Source organism: Rhinocladiella mackenziei (assembly GCF_000835555.1).
Source record: "Rhinocladiella mackenziei CBS 650.93 unplaced genomic scaffold supercont1.1, whole genome shotgun sequence".
In the NCBI taxonomy this organism is placed as follows: domain Eukaryota; kingdom Fungi; phylum Ascomycota; class Eurotiomycetes; order Chaetothyriales; family Herpotrichiellaceae; genus Rhinocladiella; species Rhinocladiella mackenziei.
Genome location: NW_013550604.1, coordinates 2,980,701 through 3,007,672, shown reverse-complemented (window position 1 = coordinate 3,007,672; position 26,972 = coordinate 2,980,701). Strand labels below are relative to the sequence as shown.

Sequence of the window (26,972 nt, the reverse complement as noted above, 5' to 3'; positions counted from 1 at the left end):
AACCCGTGCCCCTGGCCCGCCCACGGAATCTGTTCGAGTCACATTTATGACGCTGCGCTGGAGCACGGGTAGTAGGAGAGGATTAGGTACCATCTCGCTACCTAAGTCCTAGGGAGCTCGCGAGCCTGGATGCCATTATTGTTCTAGGTTTCACGCGGACGTTAGATTCTAAGTATGGGCGAATGTAGTAATTGGTGGGCACGCCAAGGGTTATATATCCAAGGCCCGGCAAACTGGCAAGAATTCAGCCTTTTTGACACAACATCCGAATCGCGTTCGATTGAAGCGAGAGTCGTGTCAAGCTGCCGAGGACATCTTAATTTGTGAAAAAGCGGGTTGAAGAGTAGCCTATGAACAGTTTTATGAGCGCCGTCCTTGGCGTCTTGGGCAGAATCACAAATTGTCGGGCAAGATATGGGGCGCATTCCGCGCTAGTGCCTGCTGCGTTCGCATGAGGTGTGGGACTTGAGGCCTTCTGGGATTGGTAAGGAGCAGCCTGCAAGGACGGATCCGTTGATGATTGGTTGGACTCGGACGCCGTCGGTCAGGACGATTTTGCACATTCTCGTACTGTCTGAGTTATGATATTTCTGCGTGTCCGTCTCCCATCTTCCCTTCATTTCTCTCTCGAATTGCCATGCAATGAGAAGTGACCTTTCATACCAAATTGGAAGCTATCATCTGTTTTAGCATTTTGCGGACAATATCATATTCAACCCTAAAGCAGAGCGCAATACCTGTCAATGGATGAGGAAGCCTCAATACCTCCCCAGCCCTCTCGAGTCTATCTTGGAAACAAGCAACCGTGGCCAAACTCTCCTGCTACGGAGCTCAATAACGTGAGAACTCGTCCTTACCCTTCCGCAGTACCTCTCACTAACATTCCAATGCTTGTTGTCTCAACGGTCTCATATCCCATACACTCATCATACCCTTTCTGGAACCGCGAGGATACGGTCATGGCTAGTTTTAATCGTCGGCCTCATTCTACTCATTACACCTCTCTGGCTGCTCAGTCCTGCCGATCTGGAAAGTAACAAGATTGTTGCTATATCAATGTTGATCCTTTGTTTCGTCTGTCTGTTGGCTGTTGGGGCCAAAACTCATCCCTCCGATATTCTTGCCGCTGCGGCTGCGTACGTACCTCTTTGCCCTTGTGAGTCGTGTTCTTTCTGATACTAATATCGTTCGCAGATACACTGCGGTTCTCATGGTGTTTGTGCAACTTGGTCAGCCAGATGATAGAAGCCAACCTGCCGTCTAAGTAATGCATCCAAAAATACATAAATCATCACCCGCGCCCGACTTTCGACGAGAACAAGGAATCTCGGATGGACTTGACTGACACACTTCCGCGGCATAAACATAACTCAGCCATTCGATCCCTCCTGCGACCTCTTTCTGTCATGAAAATACTCCAGCCATTTGTACGATGAAGGATTCAGAGAGTGTTGTGTATCAAGTGCCAGAAGCCGTCTATTTCTGCCATTTCATAGTTAGCGTTGACAGAAGGGTGCTTCGATAGACGAGGCTATGTTCGGTAGGGTACCGTAACGAGATAAAGTTTATGACGTTCACACCATACCTACTCAGTGTGGGTCGTTCTCTGTCCAACTAGGGAAGACCCACATGTGAGTTTCCCTCTTTTTTTTTCCCCTCTCGTTCTATTACACTTCTCGATCCTAGCATCGATTAAGTATCTGTCTGCAATTGTGACTATTCTTTGCCGATCATCTCAGCTGGAGTGCAATCTACCACACAGAGTCAAATAAACAATCGTCACACAACAATTAGTATCCCCAGTGGCTGAACAATAGCGCAGAATACTGGGTTCCCTCGAAACTGAAACAGGAAATAGAAAGGCTGTAAGCAACTTATCCTCATAGTCAATCGGGTTGCGGCTGACAGCATTTGCAAGCCCATCGAATGCCCCCGGAACCTAATCCCTGAACCCAATCCTTCCATGGGATACAAGAAACAGATAACGATGTGGGCCACCCTCACAATCGAGGTTGTCATATCTGGGACAAGAGGGGGAAGGAAAGGAGCAATGGAATACCGCAATGGCAAATGTTGACTGAAGTAGTCGTTGTTATGGTCTATCTGTGTCTTGTTCTTCTGAGGATTGTGTGGAGTAGCAAGAGTGGAAGAAGTAAACGAATGCTCTAGTGGGCTAGTCCCAACTAGGCCTAGCGTTCCACGTGACAGAGGTAGTTTTTCTATATACACTCCTCTGGTGGGGGATCCTCCCGGTCAAAAACGAGAAGAGCAAAAGCATAGCAATTTGCTAAAAAGGTATCTCCCCTGAATTTTTTTACAGTATTCCGCGAAATCAGAGGCACCCAGACTGCCTTTGTGATCAACGAGGAGAGTGTGTGAAGGTTAGAATCAAGCCATAATGGAGACTTGACCATTTGGAACAGAGGACATTACCAAGAGCTGGCACTCGAATCACCCAGAACAGACTCTGGCCGCCACTCCCGAGTGAGTCTTGTCATGTCCCTGTAGCGTGTCGTTTTCCTTGTTCTGATGTCATCATCAGCATATGAAGATTCTCAGCGGGCTTCTGTACAGTGGTTAATCGCATGATTGAACTAGATGCTCATGGAAGAAGGCGTTGAAGGTGGAATTTAAGCACCGAGGGTCTTGACTGATGGGATTGGTTTATTATGAACGGCTTTGGATTCTTCTGTATGCTTTGGCATCGTTTGGGTTAGAGAGAAACGGGGCCAGAAAAGAGCATACAAAACCGTGGCTCATTGTCTGTGAAGTGGATGTGTCATGCTCTTAAGAGACGCTAAGTCTCTCGTTTAGATTGTGCTCGTCTGCGGTCACTACCAGGTGCAAAGTCTGACGCTTGGGACTTTCAGTTTCGGGGAGGTAGGACGGGTAAAACGACTTCGCAATCTAAGTTCTTGCCCAATAAGGAACCCCCCCAAAAAACCCCCGTCTGGGACCTTGTTGGCACTATCAGTGCTTGGTTTGTGGAATTTAGTTGTTTACCACGAATAGCCGTCATGTTCAACTCGAACCGTCCGTATTATTGTATTGACAATGTATCTCAATGCCTTCAACTTCCTGGCAGCTGCCATGTCAATTGCTGGAAGGGAGCCTAGCATCTTCAATAACAACAATCGAAGGGGTCTCCGCCGTGCCATTGAGAGGTGAGCTCCGAAGCACAGTGCCAATTGACTCTTCACCACGATCAGTCCTTGGCTCTGAAGATGAAGGACTTTCTGTTCGAGGGAGCGTCGATGGACTGGTGCTAGGACGTTCAATGGAACTTGGATCGAACTCGGGATCACAAAGTGTGTCATTATCGTCTTTGTCCTCATCCCCCGTCAGAAGGATCATCGAAGCTGACTGGTGTTGGAGGTGTGTATAAATCTGTTGGACTCATGGCATCCTCAGCCGAATCTTCTGAAGTCGTACAACGATGTCCCTTGAAGATTCCGTGACGTTTGAGAACACCTCCCGTCGAATTCGATCTCGTCACAGGAGGGCTTTGGGAAGGCGTATCAAGACTGGAAAGGTTAAGCCATTTCGAGCTAGGAGACCTGGCCAACACGCTCTGAACCAATGGCATTTCCAAGTAACTATTCAAGGATCCTCTAGAGAAGAGAACCAATCCCAAGCAAATGAGTATCAGAATCATCTGCAGAATCGACATTCGCTTTTGAAAAATCACTTCATCGGCAAGAACACCAAGTCGGGCATTGATGGCAAGGTTTTCTTGTTGGTAACGCTCTCGTTGCAATTCAAGTTCGATAACAGTAGATTGCCAAAGCTGATCGTACTGTTGTCGGAAGTCTCGCAACTCATTCAAGACGGTGGTGTTGAGATACTCGAGAAAGGCAGTAGTTTTGGCCAGCTGTTTTTGCTCAACCTTTTGAAAAGCATCTCGAAGGGCTCGAGATTGTTCTTCAATGTACTGAAGAGAAAGGGAGGAATTTGCCTCGAGCATTTGCAGCCGTTTCTGAACCGATTTGAAGAATGATTCCTGCATCGTCGGTGCCGCAGGGGGTGCCTGTGTTGAATATGCCGTCGCTTTTGTGCTGTTGCCAATAGTCGGAGAGGTGGAGATTCGACTCGTGGAATTGTCAGCCGCTTCAGACCTCGACGTGGCCTTTTGCGAGTCCGCATTCGTTGCAGTTGCATTGCCCGTTGAAGATCCGGATGTTGAGGGTTTGATAGAATCTGTGCTGTTGGTATTAGCAAGGCTACCTGTGGCTATTGTTGTTCCTGTCGTCGAGCTTTGAATGATTGACTGCTCAGCCACTTCGGATTTCGCCTTTGTAGAATTTGCAATAATCTCACACATCTGAAGATTTTCATAGTGCATGCTTGAATTGTTGAACATAACTGAAAAATTGGTTGGAGAAGTCGGTATCGGGTTTGCGACGGCTTCAACGGAGGTCGATTGAGTAGCATTCGTGCATTCGAGTGGACTTTGCGATTGTCCGGTGGAAATCACGGCGACGGTTTCGGCGGTCGGGGTCGAGGTCTCAGCTTCATCTGTGCCAGTGCTTCTCAACAAGGGCTCTGCCACTGCTTCAGGGACAAGTTCGTCCACGCCAGCAGATTCATCACCTTCTTGCATCTCAATCTCTTCATCATCTTCCATTTGTAACGATTCAAGGTCATGTTTGTACTCTTCCAACATGGTTGTCCCATGCACTCGAACAAGACTGACTGGACAATAGTACTCATTTCCGTAATGAGTCAGAAATTCAATTCGCAAGTATCGTGCCCAAATGACAGGATTTTCGACAAGGAATGCCTGGACTTCACGCGTATTGCGAGCTTCAAAAGTTCCCAAAGTCTTCCATTTGTCGATTTTAACCGGATACTTGTCCGACACGCTCACTCGAAAGGTTCGAAAGGTCGAGCTGAAAAATTCGAAATTTGCCACGACAATGGTATCGATAGAAATGTCGTCGCATAGTTCCAGAATGAGGAACTTGTTCGGAGCAGAGCATTCGTTCAGCATATAAGTATCTTTGTTATTTCCCAAGACGGCGGAGGCACTCTTCGCCTCCGGGTTTGTTTTCAGGACATTGGCTGCACAATCAAAGGATGCATAATTGAATCTTTCTTTGCAGGTCGTACCTGCATCTTTGCTTCTGACGCCAGCTCGGGGCGAACGTCCTGCTTCAACGGAGGCAGAACTGTCGCGAATGGTCTGACCAATTCGTGGCTGACCATGATTAGAGGACTCTAGGCCATCCGAGACGAATCCTGAGAAATCAAAATCGATTTCGGCATCGTCGCCAAGAGAGTCGAGCGAATCTTGAACGTATGTCGGTCGTTTCCGGGGTTCTCGTTGTTCAAGTCCAGGCCCTTTTCCCACATGTTCGGATTGTCCTGCCTTTTTTAAATTCTCCCTTTTCCAATCCTCAAATGAGAGAAATTTCGCATCCTCAAGAGGAGAGTCTTCATCGGGCTCATCCGAAACAGCCTCCGATGCGGAACTAGTTGCGTCGGACGTGGAAGGACTCGAAACCGTTTGATCTGGCTGAGAAGTAATGGGGGTAGTATCTGCTGGTTTTGAACTCAAGTCCAAGGATGCAGTTTCTGCGGGTGTGGTTGAACCCGCAGAAGCATTTTTGGGGATCTCGCTGGAAAAAAGAGTGTCCGAGGAACGGTCCACGCTCAAACCGATACTAACTTCAGTCGGAGTTGATGTGATATTCGTTTTGCGAGAGGATGTCAAGCATTGTTGGGGAAGGCTGTGCGTGATATAGTTCGCTGTACGAAAAGGACAGGTGAGAGGTGTTACTGTTGTCGTCGCCGTACCCGGTGTGGCCATCACGACCGAAACAAGAACCGGCAAGACCAGTTGGGCCCTTATCGGGAACCACATTGTGGACACTGGTCTTTCAAGGTTCGGGTGTGAGTCCGTGACATCGTAAAGTCATTTGAAGAACTTCATGAGGATCTCGTGTAGGTCAGGGCGGTCTGCCGACTTTCACAAATCCATTGAATGAAGTCCGTAGAATTAGGTATCGGGCGGACTGCGATGACTTCAAGCAAGAATGCAAAATAGGCAAACACGCCAATGGAGACACGTCAGTCTTGGCATGTTTGTGCACAAGGCTGCCTCCTTTCTCTCGGCGACCGATGCATAAATCCATGACGATTGGTCGGCTCTAGGTTATGCTCCCTAACCCAGGTAGATCTTAGCATCAAATCCGATGGAAACTGTCTAATCCGATACTGAAACTCTAACCAGACTCAAACATAAAAATAGCCATGGATTTCCATGACAGTGTTGAGAGAAGACGAAGCACAAATCATTGAACAAAGCATCATCACAATGGGCTCTACCTCATCAAACTATTCGTATCCTTATCAATCCCCTCCAGTTGACGACCGAGTCCAAAGTGTCCTTCGCAGTACTCCCCTATTCGATGGCCATAATGACCTTCCCCGGCAGCTTTGTTGCGTCACGCATGGCAAAATCTATGGTCAGCCACATTTCGACTTCCCGAAAGGTTTCGAGCGGGGAATGACAGACATTCCTAGACTGCGAGAAGGTGGGCTGAAACCGGTCTTCATGTAAATATTTTGACTCATGCCTCTTTTCCAGGAGCCGTCGGTGCACAATTCTGGTCCATTTGTGTCCATGTCTTCGCTCAATTGAAAATTTTCTCCACGCTCGAGTATAGCGACATGGCCCGAGACGCGATCGAACTATTGGATCTGGCAACGCGCCTCATTGAACTATATCCCCATATCCTCGAGCTCGTTCGCCAGCCAGAGGACGTGAAACGAGTCTATGATGAGGGCGAGATCGCATGTTCAATGGGTGGTGAACGTCTCCATATGACTGACAATTCGATCGACATCATTCGCGCTTTCTACAAGCTTGGCGCTTGGTATTGTACTTTGACAATGTCAATTATTGTTTCACGGATTCATCTCAATCTGCCAGTGGACCCATCCACAGCGGGCTGTCCTCTCTGGGTTGCTCCTGCGTCAAGGAGATAAACAGGCTGGGCATGATTGTTGATGTCTCTCAGGTTACAATGAAATGTGCAGAGCAAGTTCTAAATTCGACTCGCGTACCTGTCATGTTTTTACACAGCAATGCTGTCAGTGATTGACCGTCCACGAAATATGTCAGATAAGAGACTTGATATGATTCCACAGAACGGCAGTATAATAATGGTGACATTTGTCTCAGAACATGTCGCCGCTTAGCGCCGTGATGCAATCATGGAAAATATGCTGGATCACTTCTTTTGCATTGCAAACCGCATTGGATGAGATCATGTTGATCTAGGCTCTGACTTCGATGACATCGCTTCTCGAATCCTGGATATCCATTGCTATCCTCGTCTCCTGAGGGCTATCTTCGATCGAGGTGCGACGGAGGAACAACTCGCCAAGCAGTGATGACGGCAATACTTCCCTCCAGGGGAAATAGATATGGCCAGGTCAAGGGTGTTTTTTGGCGTCTGGTAAGTGGAAGACGCCATAGGTTAGGAGGCCGTCCAATGCCGGAGCGGTGATGCCGGAAGCAGAGAAAATGCCAATTCGAAAAGCAATTTGTCTGCAGGTGTAGAAGCTTGAGAAATATACGACAGTACTGCGATATTATTGTCAGTATTAGAATCGAGCAGGTAGCACAGAGGCCACAAACGATGCAACAAGGCCGGCTTCGAAGATGCCCACAAAGAATCGGCAAACAATCAAACTGGAGAAGCTCTGGACAGCTGCGGTGCAGATGGATGCAATCCCGAAACCGAACAACATGCCAAAGATATCATATTTGCCAGAAACTCGTTTTGATACCATACTGCCGATAGGACCGAAGAGGAGCATAGCAACACAGTACACAGTCAAGCAGGAACTATATTGATTCCCAGGTAGCTTTAGAAGAGAGGACGTACTCGAGAAGATAGGAAAAGGGCACCATTGGAATGATGATGAGATCGCATTGTCGCGTATACTTTTCACCGTAGCATGGTCTACATGTGATTGAATGGCACCTTCCTCGATAAGGGACACCTTGGTGGTCGCTTCGACGGGAGCAAAATTTTCGTCTTCTGAATATCAAACATTGCTTGTCAGATGGAAACGATGCGAGACGATATTCAAGTCGTGCAAGTGGACGTATGACCGCCAAGGAAGGATGCCCTTCGTCCATTTTATATCTTTCAATCTTCTGACAACAATGTCTATCTGAAATCTGAAGAATCTGTATCTTTAGCATCTTCGGCCGATCCGTGACTAGAGGACGTGAAGATGAGGTTGAAGACAGAAAGGTGAATTGGAACGACAAGCCGTAATCATCTTTCGGCACTTGGATGGAATTTTATCCAGGTCTCTACTGATCGATAGGTCAAGGAATGCATATCGACTGAAGAGGAAGAAAAACGTCTACGGCATGTGGCTCATGACCGACCCGAATTCTCATGTAAGTCTCCATCTCCATGGTTAAAGCAGCGCTAGACTGGGCTTCCACGTGACCTCGAACCACCTGGTGACTTTCGGGCTCCTCAACTTGACTTACCCATGCTTTCATTGGCTTTGCTAAGCGTTATTGTCTGTCAATTCTCTGGCACGCTTGTCGCCTGCAATATGGAGAGGTGCCAATTGCATAAAAGGTGACAATCCTCTGTTCCTGGAGTGGACATGTTTACCAGGAGCATTGGGGTGCGTGTTCTTCGAAACTGCACCCGATGTTCGAAACTTTCATCACCACCGGCAGTTCGATCGATATCGCGGCGGTTTTCTTCTTCATCGACCGCTGCTTACCATGGATCTCCTCCGACGGCGCATCCCCTCGCTGGGGTCGCCTCACAACTTGATCAAGTCGCGCCTCGATTCGAGATTGACCCAGATCATATCGAGATCCTCGACTCTCCTACAGCGTTTTACGAGACCTTGAAGGTATATGTGTTTGAAAAGACTGTCAAGCACAAGTCGCCGTGCTAAGGCGTGTTGCAGGCTAAAATAAGAGGAGCGAAACGACGAATATATTTGTCCACTCTCTACATTGGCAAAACCGAACATGAACTCGTCAATACCCTCAGAGAAGCGTTGGAGAACAATCCAAACCTCGAGCTGTCAATATTGACAGATGCGCTTCGAGGGACTCGGGAAGATCCTGATCCCTCGTGTGCCACTCTTTTGGCTCCATTAATCTCAGAGTTTGGAGACAGAGTGCGGATTTTCATGTTTCACACTCCAAATTTGAATGGATGGAAGAAGAAGTACATGCCGAAACGTATCAACGAAGGATGGGGTTTACAGCACATGAAGTTGTACGGTTTCGATGATGAGATCATACTGTCAGGGCATGTTCACGCTTGTTGATATATTTGATTCGTCACTAATGTCCGCAGGGCCAATTTGTCTGATGATTATTTCACCAATCGACTGGACCGGTATCATATCTTCGCCTCAAAAGAACTGGCTGACTTTTATGGAGCGGTCCATGAGGCAGTCTGTGACTTGTCATATCAACTTTTACCTTCCGATGGCCATCCCGGTGGCTTTGAATTGAACAGTCCTCATGAACGAGGCTTCCCGGATCCACTATGGCATACGAGGAGATTCAAGTCTTATGCGAAAGAGACACTTGAGCCGCTTATCCACAAGAAAGCAAGACAAAAAATGTTTCCGATCCCTTTTACCCAGGAAAAGACCTTCGTTTACCCTCTGGCTCAATTCGATATCCTACTCGGTGAGCCCAGGAATATCACCTTTCTGGACTACGAGTTCGCATCGTATACGTCGACCGAGAAGCCTGCGATATCGCGACTGTTGACGAATCTCGCGGAGGATGAACAACTGCATAAGTCTACATGGACCTTCACGGCAGGATATTTCAACATCGACCCTGATGTTAGTAAACTGCTCATTGCTGCGGCACCAGAAGCACCAGTAGCACCAGTCTTGGCACCCGGCACCAAAACATTCGAGAAAGCCTGCACAGTCATCACAGCATCGCCTTGGGCCAATGGATTCTATGGAAGCTCTGGTGTGAGTGGGATGTTACCGGCAGCATATACCCTCCTCTCACGTCGATTTTTGCGTACTGTTGTCAAGGCCGGAAAGAAAGATGTCATTCAGCTCAAAGAATGGAGGAAAGGAACAGTCGGTGAACCTGGTGGAATGACATATCACGCCAAGGGGCTCTGGGTGACACTTCCTCCGCAGCCCGATATCCAGGGAAATCTCCAAGATGAATCTGGTCCGAGCATAACCGTGGTCGGAAGCAGTAACTACACGAAAAGAAGTTATAGCCTTGATCTAGAGATTGGGGCGATGGTCGTGACAGGTGACGAAGGTTTGAAAGCCAGACTGAGGAAAGAGATGGATAATCTTCAAGAAAATGCGACCACTGTAACACAAGATGATCTAGCAAAAGTTGACCGAAGGGCGAGCTTCAAGGTCATAGCTGCCTTGTGGCTGGTCGAAGCTCTAGGAGGTGCTCTTTGATGAGGTGTCATCGTCCTCTTAGAGTATCGTGATCATCTCTTCCTGTCTCCACTGTCGCGAGATATCAATACGGCACAATGATCCACGCATACACGCTGTCCAAGTACAGTCGCTCCTTCTCTTGGGATTGATCTCAGTCGACAAGAGTCACCGAGAACTGTCCATGACAGTTTTTGTCAGTGCTCGCTGTTCGGAGCATCTCGGCGAAGGCCATCAAACCATCTCCGACGTCGATGTATACCTTCCTCACCACAAGTTCTCTCCTCCATACTCCCACACCCTCTCATATAATCACGAACTCGACACCAGGATTTGCTCTAAGACTGAATAGAATGTAATATTATATTGTACCATACCATGAATTTGTATCCACGAGCATAAAAGAGAAGTCTCAGGATCAAATCGAAGACAAAAAGAACCATGTGGAATCCAAGAATACCCGTTTGCAACTGCAATCAATCGGCTTTTTTTTTGGGGCCGCCATTCACTGACTTTGTTTCTCCTTGTGTCCGTTCCTATCAATTTTAATAATTGATCATCGATCTTACCTTATGCAATTTCCATCAAGGAAACCTCCCAAGCTCGATCATCGCGACACGTGCAAATGCAACTCCCGCCAAAACACGGTCAACGAAGGGGAAAAAAAAAAAAAAAAAAAAAAAAAATTTTCACAAATTCATTTGTGTGATGTCCGAGATTTTGCCTTCCCACCACTAGCCTACTGAGCACATCGCATCGTGCCGTTCGCGCAGAAGAGGGGATGTATATGCAAATCTAATGCAATGCAAGATGAATGACTGGGTCCAGAAACTTATTGAGAACGGTAATTACGGATAGGCAATGTTAGGATACTTGGAGTCGAGAGACAAAATTCAGATGGCGGTATATACACCGCCATCTGAAGCGGAGTGGTCGTGGAGGGTGAGCAGGGAGTGTGAATGGTGGATGTCTTGGATCTAGATCCTAGCTCGTTGCGAACGAATGAGGTTGTATGCTGTCTAGCTGTCTACTACCACGCTACTACGCCAGGAACCAGAAGCGCCCGCAACCAGTGGTTAGGTAGAGAGATAGGGTTTACTGCACAACTTAGGCAGTGGGTGGTAGAAGGGTTAAGGTCCAATATAGGAACTACTACCAAGCTAATGCTCTCCATTCGGAAACCAAGACCACAAAGTTTCGAGAGCCCACAAATTAGATAGCAACCGAGGCCAGCGCCAGCATTGGAAAGAGCAGACGCCTGGAGGGATGAACAAGAATCACCTGGCACGAATGAATCGATGGTGGATTCGAAATGGTCTTGTTGAGCCCCAACCTTGAGAGCTTAGGTTGTGGGCGATGGGGAAATTCGGGAGAACTGGATGTTTGGATGAAAAATAGAAGCAGAACAAGAGCAAAAATTTCAAACAATGTGGAGAGAGCTACGGTCGCGGCTTCGAACGGGGCGAATATTCCGGGGCTTGCAACTTGGAGTTCCACGACATTGAGATAAAGTGCTAGAGCAAGCGCTGGTGGTGGCCTGTTTTGAACGGCGCTTGCCACTGAAAGTGGGAATCCAATGGATCTCAACCTCAAACGTCTTGTCTTGTCTCGTCCGATGTCCGAGTCTGAAGGAGAAACGTTGCAGTCTCTGCAATCGTGGCCTGCAGCGGCAAGACCCAAAAACAGATCGGCGGCACGGCGCAGAGGTGATGAGAGGATGATAATGGGCTCCATCCAGCATTGTCTCCAAAATTCGAGCGAGCATCGGGCCGTCGCAATGCCCACATGGATCCCAACCCCAAGAGATCCAGCACCAATAATTCAACACGTTCTCTAACTCGACTTGCATTGTACGACCTTTCTATGCCGCACAGACAACAGGAGTTCGAACATTTGAGAGAGCCACAGCGTCAGCCAAAGACATTCGATCGGACTGGAAATGGTCGGCGTGGCCTATCCTAAATGGGTGGCGATCGTTTTCTTCGCTGGCACCAGTTGATGGGAAAAGCAGAGCATCTCCCATTTTCTTTCCAAGAGGCTATGACGTTGATAAGTCAGGGCCGCAGAGATGTGAAAGGAAAAAATCAGTCGCGAGACCCCACCAGACAAAAGTCGAACACGCTTATGCAGGCTCTGCATATTCAATACCAGCTCGATGCAAATTAGACTTACCAGTGGTACTCGGCCGGCAAGTCCAGTCTAAAGATTCTCCCCACATCTATCCAACTAGAAGAGGTTCCAGATGGAAATTGCATTTTGTTTCGTCCTTTTTTCACCGACATTCGGGCGAGAAGGAGAGGGCAATTGTCCAATATCGATTCATCCCGGAATAAATGGTCCAATTGTATTAGTTAGCCCTTGTTCTGAACAACGCTGTTAATGCTCCTTTGCGAGTAAATTCTAGCACTGTCAAATTTTTCCCCCTTGGGAGGAAATGTCGCGTGAGATTTCGATCTGTCAATGATAGGACTCGGGGGTGTTGTCTGAAACATCAGCAACTTCGTCTCAAGATTCAACCCACACCTTTCCCCCTCTCGCGAAACCGTCCTGTGTCAAGTGCCCCTCGATGCTCGAGGGATTGGGAAATTATCCGAAATGACCTTGACTGCTCGCGTCCGCCAATCAAGATCTTATCTTTCACGTGGCCATCCCGGTTTGTACCATGCCTCAACATTGGATCTGTTGTATTTCGTCTGCTACCCAGTTTCAAAAATGAGGCACGCCGATCAGATAATCCCGTCAGTCCAGATTGAGACTGCTGCATAGGGGGAGTCTTGGGTAAGACAACAGCAGACATTCCGGGACTGACAGGGTCCTCGTCTCCTGGAAGCCAGTAGAAAGCTGGTTTGGGTTGATCCTCTGGGCTCTACGAAAGTTGCAGGACACATCGTCGATCCAAAAGGATAGGTCACATGACCTCAGACCCCTCGACAATCCCCCCCCCCCGGGAGTTTTTGTACCCACGATACTTGCCATGAGGGAATCAAAACCCCTTTTCTTGTGAGCTCAGCACCTGAAATGACTCTAGAAAGTTCTTGACGAGCCAACCACCATCGATGAGCCCGTGGATGTTCAGAATCTCACGTATTTCTAAGGTACAGCGACTACTCTACTTGGATTGGTCGAAGGGAAACATCACGGCTACTTCATAGGGTTGAGTCAGCCAGTACAGTGTCATCATAGGCCGTCACGAACAAATGAAAACTTTTCTCTCAAGCAAAATTCTCGTCGACCATCCAAGTCATCTGGTACTGTAAGAGCAAGCTGCAGGGTTCCGGGAGGAGAGAGAGGGACGTTGCACCCGTTCGGATAAACCCAATTCACAAGGGGATTCAGGAGCAGTAGCTTGTCCTTCTGTGGTACCCGGATATGGCATCCTGAAGAAACGGATGGAATATTCGAGTTGTGAACACAACAAAGAGAAAGCGAACAAATGCAGATGGCACTCGTAATTCGGCAATCGGGAACAAGATCGAAGACCCAGAGCCAAAAGGGAGTCTGAGGACCGGGATGTCTCAGAAAGCGAAACAGGTGATCGATGGGTTCGTAAGGTTAATTGTTCTCTGTACCAGGAGTGTCCTCACCTCACTGCCTTTGAGGTTTGGGTCATCAGTAGGATCCAGCTGTTGCGTGTTCCGTGTTGCGTGTTGCGGCGTCACGTAGGCAAGGCTCGAAAAGGGCTTGTGGCGTGACTATTGGTTGAGGAGAGGACAAAGCGTTTTCTCTAGCGCAGTCGAGCTCTAAGTCCTGAGTGCCGAAAGCGGATAAGAGGGTGACCACCAACGGGAGGAGGGTGAGACTGAGACGAAGGGAACAAGGGCACGAGAGGCAAAGAGATGTTTGCCATCCCTAATGGTGTACGTCGTCGGCGTAGAGGTGAGCACTGGCATTCGCAGCGAGAACAAGGATAACGAGCAGATGTGATCACGCGCTAGCGGGAAATTGCATGGTTTGCTCGTGCAGAGGGCCGAAGTCTAAAGGGGACTGGCGTCCTTTGTGCTGGACTTTTAGCCCGCTCGATAACCAAGGCGCAGGCACCGGAGTCGACACTCCACCCAACGCTTTCTGATTCGTGTGCGCTGGACCCTGCCCCGCTGGCCGATTCCATCGACGACTTCGCTCTTCCAAGCTCCCAGCGTCATTTTCATTCGTCCTCACCATCCCGGCCGCCAATTCGCCCTCCAAAGTCTAGGCGCTGCTCGTTGTCTGGCTGCCGCTGCTGGGTGGGTGTGGGAGCTCGTCCACCGCCTTTGCTCACTCAAGTGCTATTCCCAGGCCCATGGAGCTGTGGGTGCCAGAGGCAAGCTTATTGTTAGTGGCACCAAACACCGCCTACTCGGCTACCGCCGCAGTGATTCTGCAATATCCTTTCATAATTCACTGCTCCCGGACCATCATCTCTTCTCTGTTTACCTCCCCCTACTCCGACCTCGAATCCGACCACTCTGCAATGTAAAAGACAACCCTTCACGAGTGTTCGTTCTCCTTTTCTCATCAACCACCATTCATCTAACACCTGGCCGTGTCCCTCCTTCTCGCCCTCTCCCGTCTCGACGACGTTCTTTCGCAGCATTCCTTGCTGTCATCCAGCGAACCACACCCCGCTGTACCCTCTCCCCGCCCCTCAACGAGGCCACCGTTTTGCACTCGGACAAACCACGTCGCCGTTGTGCCTATAATCCCACTATATCTTGGAGCTGTGTTTGTTCGACTGGTGTCTAAAAAGCTCTCTGGACGTTGTCTCTTTGGATTCCACAGCATCTGTCGAACTTGGCCTGACTGGTGAATCATTGTGGTGTCATCCGACACTACCCAACGCCCAGCACAACAGCTGAACAAAGGAGGAAACGAGTCTTTTGATTGAGTCGAGAGACAAACCCACCATCCGAGTCAATTGATCATCCTCTTCGGTCAACAAGATCTCTCGTGGCAAACCTCGTGGCTGCCTGTCGACAGGCACCTCCAGCTCGACAACACTGACAGCCCTTCTCTACATCTTCCCACTCTACCACCTCACGAATCTCCTTACCTCAATAATCTCTGCTTCTGCGCTATCCTCAGAAACCAACTCTTTCTATCTTCCTGTCTCCAACTCAGGACATTCTTTGGCCTCTGCCGGAACCAGCCCAACCCTCAACCATGACACAGTAACCTACGCTCTCTACGTCTTTTGCTTGTTCGACTGCACAACGAGCCTCCAGGCTCTGCGTCATCGATCAGCTTTCCTTTTGTTTTACGTTACGACCTACCTCTCTATGAGCCTCTGACCACACACGACGACTTGGAGTTCCGCGGTTTTCTCTCGACGTTGGTGTCTCTCACATGATAAGCGGTGGTTGAAGATTTGCAGATCGAAGGTGGATCTATGCTTGGTGTCCTGGTTTCAGCACTCGACGTTATCTTCTGCCATTGAGCACAGCTGCTCATTCACACTACACGCACTCCTTTTCCCGTCCATATACGCTTGTACAAAGTTCACCTGGACTACCTTCCACCCTTTTACCTGGGGCAAAAAAAGTTTCTTGTCGTTTCATCCAACCCCCCACTCAAAAGGATAGACCGTTCTGGACTCACAGCTACATCGGCTCTTTTGTCATTTCCCCATCACTTCATCGATCAGCCATGGAGTGCATGAAAGACGATTTCCGCAAGGATCAGTTACTCGACGGCCGTTTTCGAACCATTGTCCCTCTAAACCATGGATCTTTTGGAATGGTCTTCTTGGCCGAGGATATTCAAACTCGACAAGAGGTGGCTATCAAATGTTTGACCAAGCCCTCTGTTACAGGTCAGACCCCAACAGGCCCCACTGCCGATGAAGGGGCGGAAGAGCTGGCCTGTCATGCACTCCTCAAGCATCACGACCACTTGGTCAATCTCGTTCATTACTTCGCGACTGAGGCTCATACCTATCTCGTTCTGGAATATTGCTCTCAGGGTGATCTCTACGAGGCCATTCGTCTCAACCGTGGACCACTCCAGACCGAACACGTTCGACGCTTCATGTTACAGCTCATCAGTGCCGTGCAACACATGCATGCCAATGGGCTGTTCCATCGAGACATCAAGCCGGAGAACATCTTCCTTACCCATGATGGTTCCATGAAGTTGGGTGATTTTGGCTTGGCCACACGAAGCATTTGGTCCTATGAATCTTGTGTGGGAAGTGATCGGTACATGGCCCCCGAGCAATATGATCCCTCTGGCCAGGGTTACTCTCCAGCGAAAGCAGACATCTGGTCCATTGGCATCTGTTTGCTCAATGTCTTGTTCGCCAGGAATCCCTTCGTGACTCCGACCGAAAGTGACGTCCTCTTTGCTGACTATCGTCGGGACCGTCAGTCGCTGTTCGACATCTTCCCCAGCATGTCTCAGGATACTTTTGAGATTCTCTCCATCGCCATGGCTCTGGATCCTGCCAAGCGTGACCTCGGAGCTTTGAAGCAAGCTGTCCTTCGAGCGGTCTCGTTCACCACCGACGATGAGCCCTTCGATGAGTTCTGCGCCGAGGAACGGGATATTGTGCGCGCCAGTGCCAACCGCGAGCCACTCAGGACACCTTCAATTCAAAGCCCTCAAATGGATGGCGACTCATTCCCCTGGGCAAAGGCTCTGCACGCAAGCTCTCCACGCAAGCAACCCTTGGCTTCCATTCCAGACCTGTACGATGAGGATCTCTTCGACTCTGAGAAGTCTGTCAAACTCGGCGAATCTTGGTACTCTGGACACGGAAACACTCCCTCCCTGGCGTCGGTCCTTGACTCGGCATACGGCTCGTTCAAGTCCATGGCCGTTCGTCGTCCGGCGAATTGCAATCCTCCATGCCCAGACCCTGTTCCCATTCCCAATTCCTTACCGTCTCGCACATCTCGACCCATTCCCACCTTGACTTCAGTGTTTGGCAAGAAGAATGACACTGTAGCCAAGAGTTGGAGCGACATGTTCGAGGAAGATGAGGAAGAGTCTGAGCGGGAGGCTGATTCGAAAACCCGTCGGGAGCAAACCTCCCGAAGCTGGAGTGAGGATAGCCCAAAGCCTCTTCCGGTCCCTCCTGGAGTTCTTACCGAGTCCAAGAGTCGATCGTCGAGTAATGCCCGTCGCAACCGGACTCCCAAACCCATTTCGCCGACCAAGACCAATAATGGTTCGAACGAAAACGATCCTTTTGGATGGCGTGTCCGGACCCCTCGACACTCCCCCAAACAGGTTCCCGTGGATAAGTGGGCCGCATTGGGCAACAAGCGACGCAACTACCAGGCTGAAACTGATAACCAATCCTTGAGCACCAAGAAACGTTCTTTGACCACCGGATCTCGCAAGCGATCAACACACGGATTTGGATTCGACCATCATGGATGGCATCGACGTGATAGCCGAAACAAAACCCGTCCGGCGTACCTGGACCAGGATTGGCGTCAACATAGGGTGATTGACTCGTCGACAGATGAGGACGACCATGAGTGGGTTGGAGGTTGGCACAACTTCCATTTGTAATTCTTTGAAGCATCACTTCTTCTCAGCTTTTTTGAACTTTTGTATGTGGACCGGACAACATGATTCTAGGGGATTGGGGGCTGTTTTTGGTTGGTATTCGTCGGTTGACGACAATTCACATACGCACATCCTCAATTTCACACTCTCGCTCGCTTCTGTTTTGATTGGGACCTTGACACTGATGACTTTTGCAAACATGGGTTTAAGTTTGTTGTTTCTTGACGAGGTGTCATGGAGTGTACCAACAGTATTGAAAAAAGCCATTAAAGGTCGGCGAGTGCGGGTATGTTATGTGTTACTGTTTCCTAGCATGAATCGACGAAGGACAGCGTGATAGGATGGCTGGCGAGGAAGGGAAGGTGGATCGGTTCACCCTTTTAGTTTGGAGAAGCCAAAATCAAAAAGGAAAGGGAGATGCTCTTGCGAATTGCACCAATTCTCCTGAAGGGGGTTTTTCATGTTGGTTGGTTTGGTTGTCGACGCGTGTCAACGGCCAGAGTAGCTAGATTGATAGGTACTTTTCTTGCCGACAGGCATTATTTGAGAATGGAGAATTACAACCCTCTCAACCGGAGTTTGCTATATACTCGATCCTTGTGCGCCCCTTCGATATACCTTTTTCGACTGTTATAGTACTTGAATATTGTGCTAACAGTCTTGGCACTCAGCGAGCATCTCCCCATCCCTAAACGGCAGATTTGCCGAGGCCGAGGCAAAACTCCCAATCCGCATCAACTCCCAAGGCCCGCCCCCTCCCCCCAAAGAATGTTCATCTCCAATTGAACCGAACATGTATATTCAGGTCCTCATTCCCCCTTCCTACACGGCTCGAGTCCTCTTTTTCTCATATTAACCGAGGGCTTGAAGTGTATTTATATTCTCATCTCCATTGTCCTTTTCATTTACCCCCCTCTTCTCTGTCCGCTGTAGCTGCCTCTCTCGTATATCCATCTGGACAATCAATCTATCAACCAGCGCATCAATCCACGATGGCATCAGGCCCCGCATCTCAGAATATCCCGCCCATTGCTCAGCCTTTCGTGTCCGAGCGGGCGAAGAAGTTGTTGGATTTGGTATGCTCTTCCTCAATGTTCTGCGCCATTAAATTAGGCCCCTACTTAGTTTGACGACCTCGGCTAATCCACGACATCGTTTCCTTTGCCTAGGTCGAGAAATTCGTCGACGAGGAATGTATCCCGGCCGACGTGGTGTATTCATCACAGATTGGAACCGGTGAGGCGCGATGGCTAGGTCATCCGTCCATCCTGGACGATTTGAAGAAGAAAGCCCGCTCCTTGGGGATCTGGAATATGTTCTTGCCCAAGAACCATTTCAAAGATGGACCGCAATTTACCAATGTCGAGTATGGTCTTATGGCCGAGCAGTTGGGGAAGAGTATTACAGCCAGCGAGGTGTGTTTTTTTCCGAATTCAGTTCACATTGGTGGAATATCTTCTTCTTCCCACAGGCAAACGGAAGGTGTATGTGTCCGAAAAGTCTTGTGAACTGATGACGCGCTATCCAGGCATGCAATTGCGCCGCCCCAGATACAGGTAACATGGAAGTCATTGCTCGCTATGGCTCTCCGGTACAGAAGGAGAAGTGGCTGGAACCCCTGCTGGCGGGAGAGATTCGATCCGGTTTCCTGATGACAGAACCCGATATCGCCTCTTCGGACGGCAGCAACATCCAACTCCGCATAGAACGTCGGGGCGACCACTACGTCCTCAACGGCTCGAAATGGTGGTCCAGTGGCGCCGGCGATGACCGCTGTAAGATCTTTATCGTCATGGGCAAAACCGACCCCCACAACCCGGACAAATACAGACAGCAATCGATGTTACTCGTGCCCGCCGACACGCCAGGTATTAAGGTTCACCGCATGCTGAGCGTTTTCGGCTATGACGATGCGCCGCATGGTCATGGCCATATTACCTTCACCAACGTCAAGGTTCCTCTGGATGCTATAATCCTGGGCGAAGGGCGAGGTAATGAAATCATGCAAGGCCGCCTGGGGCCAGGACGAATTCACCACGCTATGCGTGCTATTGGTGCCGCCGAACGTGCCCTCGAGTGGATGATCAACCGGCTCAACGACGAGCGCAAGGTCCCCTTCGGCAAACCTCTCTATGAGCATGGCGTGCTGCTGGAATGGGTCGCGAAAGCCCGTATCGAGATCGATGCGTCAAGGCTCATTGTGCTGAACGCAGCCATCAAAATCGATCAGAAGGACGCCAAGTTCGCGCTCAAGGAGATCGCAGAGGCCAAAGTTAAAGTTCCGCAGGTCGCGCTCGAAGTCATTGATCGCGCCATCCAAGCTCATGGCGCTATGGGTGTTTGTCAGGACACGCCGCTCGCGAGCATGTGGGCGCATCTGCGGACGTTGAGAATCGCTGATGGACCGGATGAAGGTAGACATACCCCAACCCCAATTTTGGCTTTCTTCCTTCCTTATCTGATGATGCTGACCATTTCCGCTCGAACAGCTCATTTGAACCAACTGGGCCGCCGGGAGAACAAACAGCGCAAAGATGCCATTCGGGCACGTATCGCAAGGCAGCAGGCCAAGACCGAGTCTCTGTTTCGATCCATGGGCCTAGAGAGGAATGAATTGGGTGCCGCCAAGTTTAAGGCCAAGTTGTAGCTTGAATCTTGAGAGGAGAAGAGGTAGATGGGAGGGGATTGGAGGAACGAAGGGGCGTGGAATGAGATGGGAGGAGTTGCGTTTGGGGAAAGATGACTCTGCTCTGGCCAAAAAGAAAGTAAGTAGCAAAATATATACAATCACCAAACCTGACTCACCAATTGCCAGTTCCGTTTCAGACCAGAGCACCGCTGTTTAACCTGAGGGATGAGCTCGCGGTTCCTGAGTTATGACTGCGCTGCCCTGTGTTTAATTTGGCTGGACCCGAGCATAACCAGTGCGGCCGCGAGCCCCCTATTCATTAGCACTGTTCGGTGTTTCTTGATAAAAGATGTTTTACGCCTCTGTCGTGCGCCGGTAGTTCAATACGCAAGAAACACCTTCAAGCAGTTCAGCCTTACCATCCTCTTCGAGCGAAGAGGAGGAACCCGGCGAATACTCGACGGCTGGAGACCGGAGAACCACTTGGACCAAGGAGGACATTCTCTGGCCGGCCAAACTCCTTCCACAACTCCTCCGAGAAAGAAGCACAGAAGCTCGGAGATATACCTTTGACTATGATGCAGATATAACCTCGGCGCTCGGTGAGGCTTCTCAAAGTCGGCTGCGTGAACATGGCCAGACATTGGCTGATGATGTTGCAATGGAGCGGAGAATTACGGGGGCGGTGCGTACAACGAGAGTCATGAATTTTACATGGTTGATAAAGTCTAGGATGTATATCGTCGACCGGTGACATTTGTCGGACATAGCCTAGGCGGCTCGGTCATAGAAGAGGTTTGTTCTCATTGTATCTTATTTGGGTACAGCAGCATAACTGACAGCATACAGGCGCTCACAGTTAGCCATGGTTCCCAGCATGACTATGCAATCTGTTTTATGGGGACGCCACATCTGGGTTGCTGACCTTGCCAATTGGGGTGCGATCGCCTTCAACTTTGCCAGTCTCTTCCGTCGGACGAATCGCGATATTGTCAAAGCTCTTAAGCCCAATTCGGAGGTTCTCGCATCGTTACAGCAGCGATTTTATACTCAACTCAAGCAGCGGCACAAAGATGGCAAAAGGGATGTCGAAATGTATTGTTTTATGAGGAGCTTGGGTTCAAAAGAATCGGCATGGTAACCATGCTCTGCCGTTGAGAGAACCTTCCAGTCATTAACAACATTTGGAAGATTGTCCCCATGCACTCAGCAGTTCTCTCGTCGGAGCGCCACGCAGGCATACACGCAAATCATGTGCGGATGACCCAATTCTCCAGTAAGGAGAGGCTGGCTTCAAACGAGTCTCTAATCAGCTTTGGCTATGGTTGTCTCAAGTGAAGGAGAATACATGGTCGACACCCTAAGAACGCGGAGTAGGAATCGACAACACTTTGGGTGATAACGATCGTCCGTCCACACCGAGAACCTCTCCCGGAGCGGGACTAACCATGAGAAAGGGCAAATCACGCACACGAGAGACCCCACGAGAGGCATTGAATCTGCCGGCCTTGACGTGAGCGCTCCAGATTGGGGAGCTCCTACGTATCAGGAGCTCACATCTCAAGATATGGGGCTGGCTCTTGACAGACTGTGGAGTCTAGAGAAGGAATGTGTTGTTATTGTTCTATCTAAGAGAGAGCAAGACGAAAAGAAGGGCGCAAGTTGCCAAGCCAAACATCCTCACGTGACGTTGCCAAGGCAACCAGTCACGTGACTGGCCAACAGCTCTGGTCAGGAGCAACATCACTTTGTCTCTGGATGCCCCTTCGTATACGAACAGGTTTGCGATACAAGCAAGCCTTTGCCAGGGTTGCGAATTCACGACATGACCGAACCTTGAATTGGCTCAACTCATATCCTCCCCTTGTCCAGTGGTTGCAAAGTTCGCGCTCACACTCGTTATGGCTGCACGGCGGGCTAGGAACCGGCAAATCCGTCATTATGGTGCACCTGACAAAGGAAGTTCTACCAAAAGTCCGGCTGCGTGGCGAGGACCGGAGCCCCACCGTTCTGTACAGCTTCTGCGATGAGGTTGTCAATAATACGGCTAGTTCTGCACTGGCGACTGCGATTCACCAGTTGCTTCAAAAATCCGGCGTTCGATCCGTCGCGTTCGAATGCGACAATCTACAAAGCCTGGGCAAGGCCAAGGCTGATCTCTACCCGGTGAACAAAACTTTGGAGATTCTTGTGTAACCAACCTTCCTTGTTCTTGACGACATTGATGCTTGCGAATTTACGTCCCGTATGGAGTTCTTCAGGTCGTTTACCCGCACACAATCGGCCAATAAAGACCCAGTGATAAAAATATTGATATCTAGTCGTACACGGTCCGCTATTCCAGAATCAATCAGCCTCAGTGTCGATGATATGGACCCTGATCTTTCCAAGGATATGGATCATTATTGCATAAACCGCATTATAGCCGTAACAAAGAGCGGTCATTTGATTCGGAGTCAACGACAGCTATATTCAACCCCTTGCGGGAAAGCAAATCTGCTACATTCCTATCTTTGACCCTTCTTCTCAGGAAGCTCTCAGGAACATCGCGTACAGCTCTGTCTGGGTACATGCTCCTGCCCGTCGATGCAGACGGTTTCTATCGTCAGGCCATCGACAGTCTTCCTGCTGAAAGCCGACCCCTCTGCCTCCAAATTTTGAGAATCCTTCTCTTCACTTTCATGCCATTGACCGAGATCCAATTGTATCATGCGACCAAATCGTTTGGGGAATCGCTCACCGAATTCAAATTCGACACGGCGGAAACATTCCACAATCGGTTTCAAAAAGCTCGACGTATCGTGGAGTCATTTCTCCGTACGGATTCTTCGGTCATCGAATTTGTCCATTCGTCAGCCAAGACGTTTCTGCTCAATTATTTCAAGCTTTCTTCGTCAGCAAGAGAAAATGCAATCTTCAATGATCGGCCGGTGCATGAGGATATCTCCATCGCGTGCCTCCGTCTTCTTCGGTCCACGTCGAGCCTAGAATGGCCCGCATTTTGGCATGGGGCGAGAACAACGCAATCTGAGAGAGAAATGCACGCAATCAGACCCACTATTAGAATATGCATTTGCACACTAGTACAAGCACCTGACACAAGCCACGGGACGACTTCAGACACATCAGGATATGAGTCCGCAGCTCCTCGCCAAGGTCTGGGAAGATCCTGAACGTACCAATTTCAGGGCCAATGTTGTTAAAGAGTCTAAGACCGCCCTATCCATCTCAGATGAATGTCAATCCCTCTGACCGTCTTTATAGCCCTTCGGATCAAGGTTTTCATTCACTACATTTTAGACAAGAGGTTGGAAAAATCTCGAATACTCGCGGTACGCGGCTCATATGAGTCGGCGGTCCATCAAGCCATCGAAACGGGACAAATCGAGATACTAAGTGCAATCATGGAGTACTTTGGTATTACGTCACTCGAAGGAGATGCTTACGGAGGAATACTACAAAAGGCCGCTATCAGTGGATAGCCTGAAGTTGTCCGGCAGGTCCTAAGGCTTCGCAGACGGGATCCGGGAGAGCTAGCGTGAGCATTGAACGATGCCATGGCTGCAAGAAGTCTAGAAGTTCTGGAAGCACTCGCAGAGGAGTCCGGAAGTTTCAGCGAAGTCGACCGACTCTGGCAGACCAACACTTTGCATCGCTTGTTCTGGAATAGAAATCCCGGAAATGGCGACAGTTCTCAGGCCGAAACCCTGCGACTGAACATATCTTTTCTCGTGCAGTGCGAGCATGTCAATGTACAATCCCAAGACGGAATCGGGAATACCGCTCTCCACCTGGCTGCAAAGTATTGCCTTCGCCACACAAATGTCGACACTCTGCTCCACCGCGGCGGACGAGCGCTAGCGAATCATGCTTCACGCGGTGGGAAGACACCTTTGCACTGGACAGCCCAGAGACACGATCTTTATGACTATTACCGCGACGAAATTCACGGCGAGACGATTGTGCGGTCACTGCTCAGCGCCGGTGCTGACCCCCATTTGACGGGCGCGAGAGGACAGACAGCCATTGGCATAGCGGGGAGGATGGACTGCACCTATTTCAATTTGCGTATACCACCTTCGACGGCGTCAACACCACGGCTCTATCGTACAAAAATAACACGGGCATCGACGCAAGACAAAGTCCATCTCAACGGGCTATCACCGAAGGCAATGATGAGAGTGACCATGACGACTGGAGAGATGACACAGACTCGGATGTGGAGAGCCCTACTTTCTTCTCCGCAACAAGCTCACGGCGGAATACACTGCTGGATGACGGATGAATGCGGGCACTGTGATGAATTAATTGCGCCGTGCTGCCGACTCTCGAGACCAGAGCAAACTCGATCTTCGAGAACAGGATAACGGTGCGTGGAAGTGACCGGTGAACAATTTAAGAACACGGTACGTCGGTGGAAGACATTGATCATGATTTCACGGATACAAGGCCTTGACCCTCGAAGGCAGAGAGGCCATAGCTCTCTCCAACTTCGAAGTTGAAGACGGATATTGTAGTAGCCAAGAAAAAAAGCGGGATTAGATCTTCCTGGTTAGGGCTGGCAAGGATAGAAGGAAAAAAGTGTGAGAGTGAGCCGCTCCGGAGCAGCTTGAGCTGCCTGAGCTGTGGCAATGCGGCCTGATCGAGGCTGGAGCCGAAGCGGTGGGCGGTCAGGATTGGTTGGGTAACAGTCCATTATTATGCTTTAAGCCACCATAAAGTATTCTCGAAGCCTTTACGTCTTCGAATTCTGATTTTCACATCTTCCTTGGGCTTGATGACGCTCAAAGGAATCTTTTCGTCGTCACGCAAAGGCCGTCTGAGTGTCGTCCCATCGGGGCGAGTCATGTCGAAGGCCATTAACAGATACGTAACGAAGCCCAGAATTTCGCTCTGCGCGAAATGGCGTCCCGGGCACACCACACTGCCTCCGCCAAAGAGCCGGAATGCGGCTGATGGCACGCCTTCAGGGAGCTGTGTCGCTGCCAACTCTTTGACATCTGACTCGGTCAGCTCTTCCGTATTGGCTCTAGGCTCCTGTGATTTGATGAACCGGCGGGGATTGAATCGCTCGCTGTCTTGTCCCCACGTCTGTGGGTCATGGTGTATGATGATGCCGGCCATCTGTATTATCGAATCCTTTTTGAGATAATGCTTCCCCACGATCGTGTCATTCAACACGTAGCGAAGAGAGGCCAGGTTCCCAATCGTGCGCAGCGTCTCTCTGTACGTGGATACAAACAGCGGGCAAGATGATTCAACGATCGACAGGTTGATGCTTTTGTTTCCATTTTCTTCGTCCTCGATAGCTGTTTCGAGTTCATGCCTTATCTCGGCTAGTAGCTCGGGGCGGCTGATGATGTTTGCAATGACCCAGAATGTTGACGGCACAGCGTTCCCTAGGATAGCAAAGAGCAAGATAATTTCAGAGCGACCAGCCTCGGCTTCGGTGAACCCATGACCGAGGTTGATGCCAATACGCTTTTGAATGAGGAGGGAGGCCTTCTGATACCGCTTTTCTCGGACATAGTCGACGAGGCCTTTGGACACCCTTTCCCGTCCCAGATGTGCCTTCCGTGCCGTGACACTGGGAAAGATGTCTATTATGAGATTCAGCATGCCGGCTTCAAAATCCCAGAACGCGTTGACTAGGCTCGGATCGACGGCGAATGGGTTCTCTGGCCCGTAGATCGAATTCGAATTGGCAAGAGTAAAGACGGATTTGATCCACTGGAACAGATCGGTTTCGAAGCAGTCATCCGCTACGGCAATTTTGTTGAGCATTTCTGAAAATATCAACATCTGCGAACGCGTGAGGTCTTTGAGCGACTCTCCGCGGCCGAGGACAGTGTTGATCATGTTATGCATAGTCGGCATCAATCCCCAGTCACCATGCTCACCGTTCACGTTCTTCATGACGATCTTCATGGTGCTCTGGTTGAGGTTTGTCAACCTGCGAGTAACTTCTAGAATGATGTTATAGAATGCGAGATCCTTGTGCTGCCGCTGAAGTTGACCAGCGATCTGAGGAGACGTGACTATGTATTGTCGAGTGGATAAGGTCGGTAATGTGTAGATGGGGTATTGAGTTTCGCGGCTGCATGGAATTAGCTGGCAGACCCCACGGGCACGCGGCACTCACTTGACGATCTCGAAGTACTTGGTTCCATATTTGATGATTCCAAGTATGTGGCCTATGTAAGGGATGCGCGGTTTGATGACTGGAGGCTCTCGAGGATCGTAATCAATGGTAAGGAAACGATGAAGTGTAATCGCTAGCAGAGTTCCAGCCGCCAAAAGAAGGGAAACGATGCTCAGGGGCAGTCTTGTGGAAGCGACAACCGTTGGCTCCATAGTCGGGATGGATTGCGCAAATGCGCCTGGGTGTAAGCTCCTGTCAGGCCCGTCGCACTGATGATTG

General features: G+C 49.7%; 8 protein-coding genes across 8 annotated transcripts; 6 read left to right on the top strand and 2 right to left on the bottom strand.

The window, feature by feature from the left end:
- Nucleotides 1–3,331: 3,331 nt before the first annotated feature.
- Z518_01048 (uncharacterized protein) lies at nucleotides 3,332–5,809 on the bottom strand (the record flags this gene model as incomplete). Its single annotated transcript, XM_013421649.1, has 1 exon — nucleotides 3,332–5,809. One exon carries the CDS (start codon nucleotides 5,807–5,809, stop codon nucleotides 3,332–3,334), a length of 2,478 nt encoding a protein of 825 aa, XP_013277103.1.
- Nucleotides 5,810–6,316: 507 nt separating this feature from the next.
- Nucleotides 6,317–7,106, top strand: Z518_01047 (uncharacterized protein; the record flags this gene model as incomplete). The annotated part of the gene is made up of 3 exons (XM_013421648.1): nucleotides 6,317–6,536; nucleotides 6,590–6,878; nucleotides 6,935–7,106. The coding sequence occupies 3 exons, from the start codon at nucleotides 6,317–6,319 to the stop codon at nucleotides 7,104–7,106; spliced, it is 681 nt and encodes a 226-aa protein (XP_013277102.1).
- A 1,534-nt stretch (nucleotides 7,107–8,640) lies between these two features.
- On the top strand, nucleotides 8,641–10,452 carry Z518_01046 (uncharacterized protein; the record flags this gene model as incomplete). The annotated part of the gene is made up of 3 exons (XM_013421647.1): nucleotides 8,641–8,898; nucleotides 8,956–9,299; nucleotides 9,354–10,452. 3 exons carry the CDS (start codon nucleotides 8,641–8,643, stop codon nucleotides 10,450–10,452), a joined length of 1,701 nt encoding a protein of 566 aa, XP_013277101.1.
- Nucleotides 10,453–16,053: 5,601 nt separating this feature from the next.
- Nucleotides 16,054–17,925, top strand: Z518_01045 (uncharacterized protein; the record flags this gene model as incomplete). Its single annotated transcript, XM_013421646.1, has 1 exon — nucleotides 16,054–17,925. The coding sequence occupies one exon, from the start codon at nucleotides 16,054–16,056 to the stop codon at nucleotides 17,923–17,925; it is 1,872 nt and encodes a 623-aa protein (XP_013277100.1).
- A 989-nt stretch (nucleotides 17,926–18,914) lies between these two features.
- On the top strand, nucleotides 18,915–20,569 carry Z518_01044 (uncharacterized protein; the record flags this gene model as incomplete). Its single annotated transcript, XM_013421645.1, has 3 exons — nucleotides 18,915–18,998; nucleotides 19,092–19,337; nucleotides 19,451–20,569. 3 exons carry the CDS (start codon nucleotides 18,915–18,917, stop codon nucleotides 20,567–20,569), a joined length of 1,449 nt encoding a protein of 482 aa, XP_013277099.1.
- Nucleotides 20,570–20,900: 331 nt separating this feature from the next.
- On the top strand, nucleotides 20,901–21,692 carry Z518_01043 (uncharacterized protein; the record flags this gene model as incomplete). Its single annotated transcript, XM_013421644.1, has 4 exons — nucleotides 20,901–20,926; nucleotides 20,984–21,236; nucleotides 21,284–21,346; nucleotides 21,411–21,692. The coding sequence occupies 4 exons, from the start codon at nucleotides 20,901–20,903 to the stop codon at nucleotides 21,690–21,692; spliced, it is 624 nt and encodes a 207-aa protein (XP_013277098.1).
- A 2,416-nt stretch (nucleotides 21,693–24,108) lies between these two features.
- Z518_01042 (uncharacterized protein) lies at nucleotides 24,109–24,836 on the top strand (the record flags this gene model as incomplete). Its single annotated transcript, XM_013421643.1, has 2 exons — nucleotides 24,109–24,518; nucleotides 24,587–24,836. The coding sequence occupies 2 exons, from the start codon at nucleotides 24,109–24,111 to the stop codon at nucleotides 24,834–24,836; spliced, it is 660 nt and encodes a 219-aa protein (XP_013277097.1).
- A 413-nt stretch (nucleotides 24,837–25,249) lies between these two features.
- Z518_01041 (uncharacterized protein) lies at nucleotides 25,250–26,905 on the bottom strand (the record flags this gene model as incomplete). The annotated part of the gene is made up of 2 exons (XM_013421642.1): nucleotides 25,250–26,648; nucleotides 26,694–26,905. 2 exons carry the CDS (start codon nucleotides 26,903–26,905, stop codon nucleotides 25,250–25,252), a joined length of 1,611 nt encoding a protein of 536 aa, XP_013277096.1.
- Nucleotides 26,906–26,972: the final 67 nt, after the last annotated feature.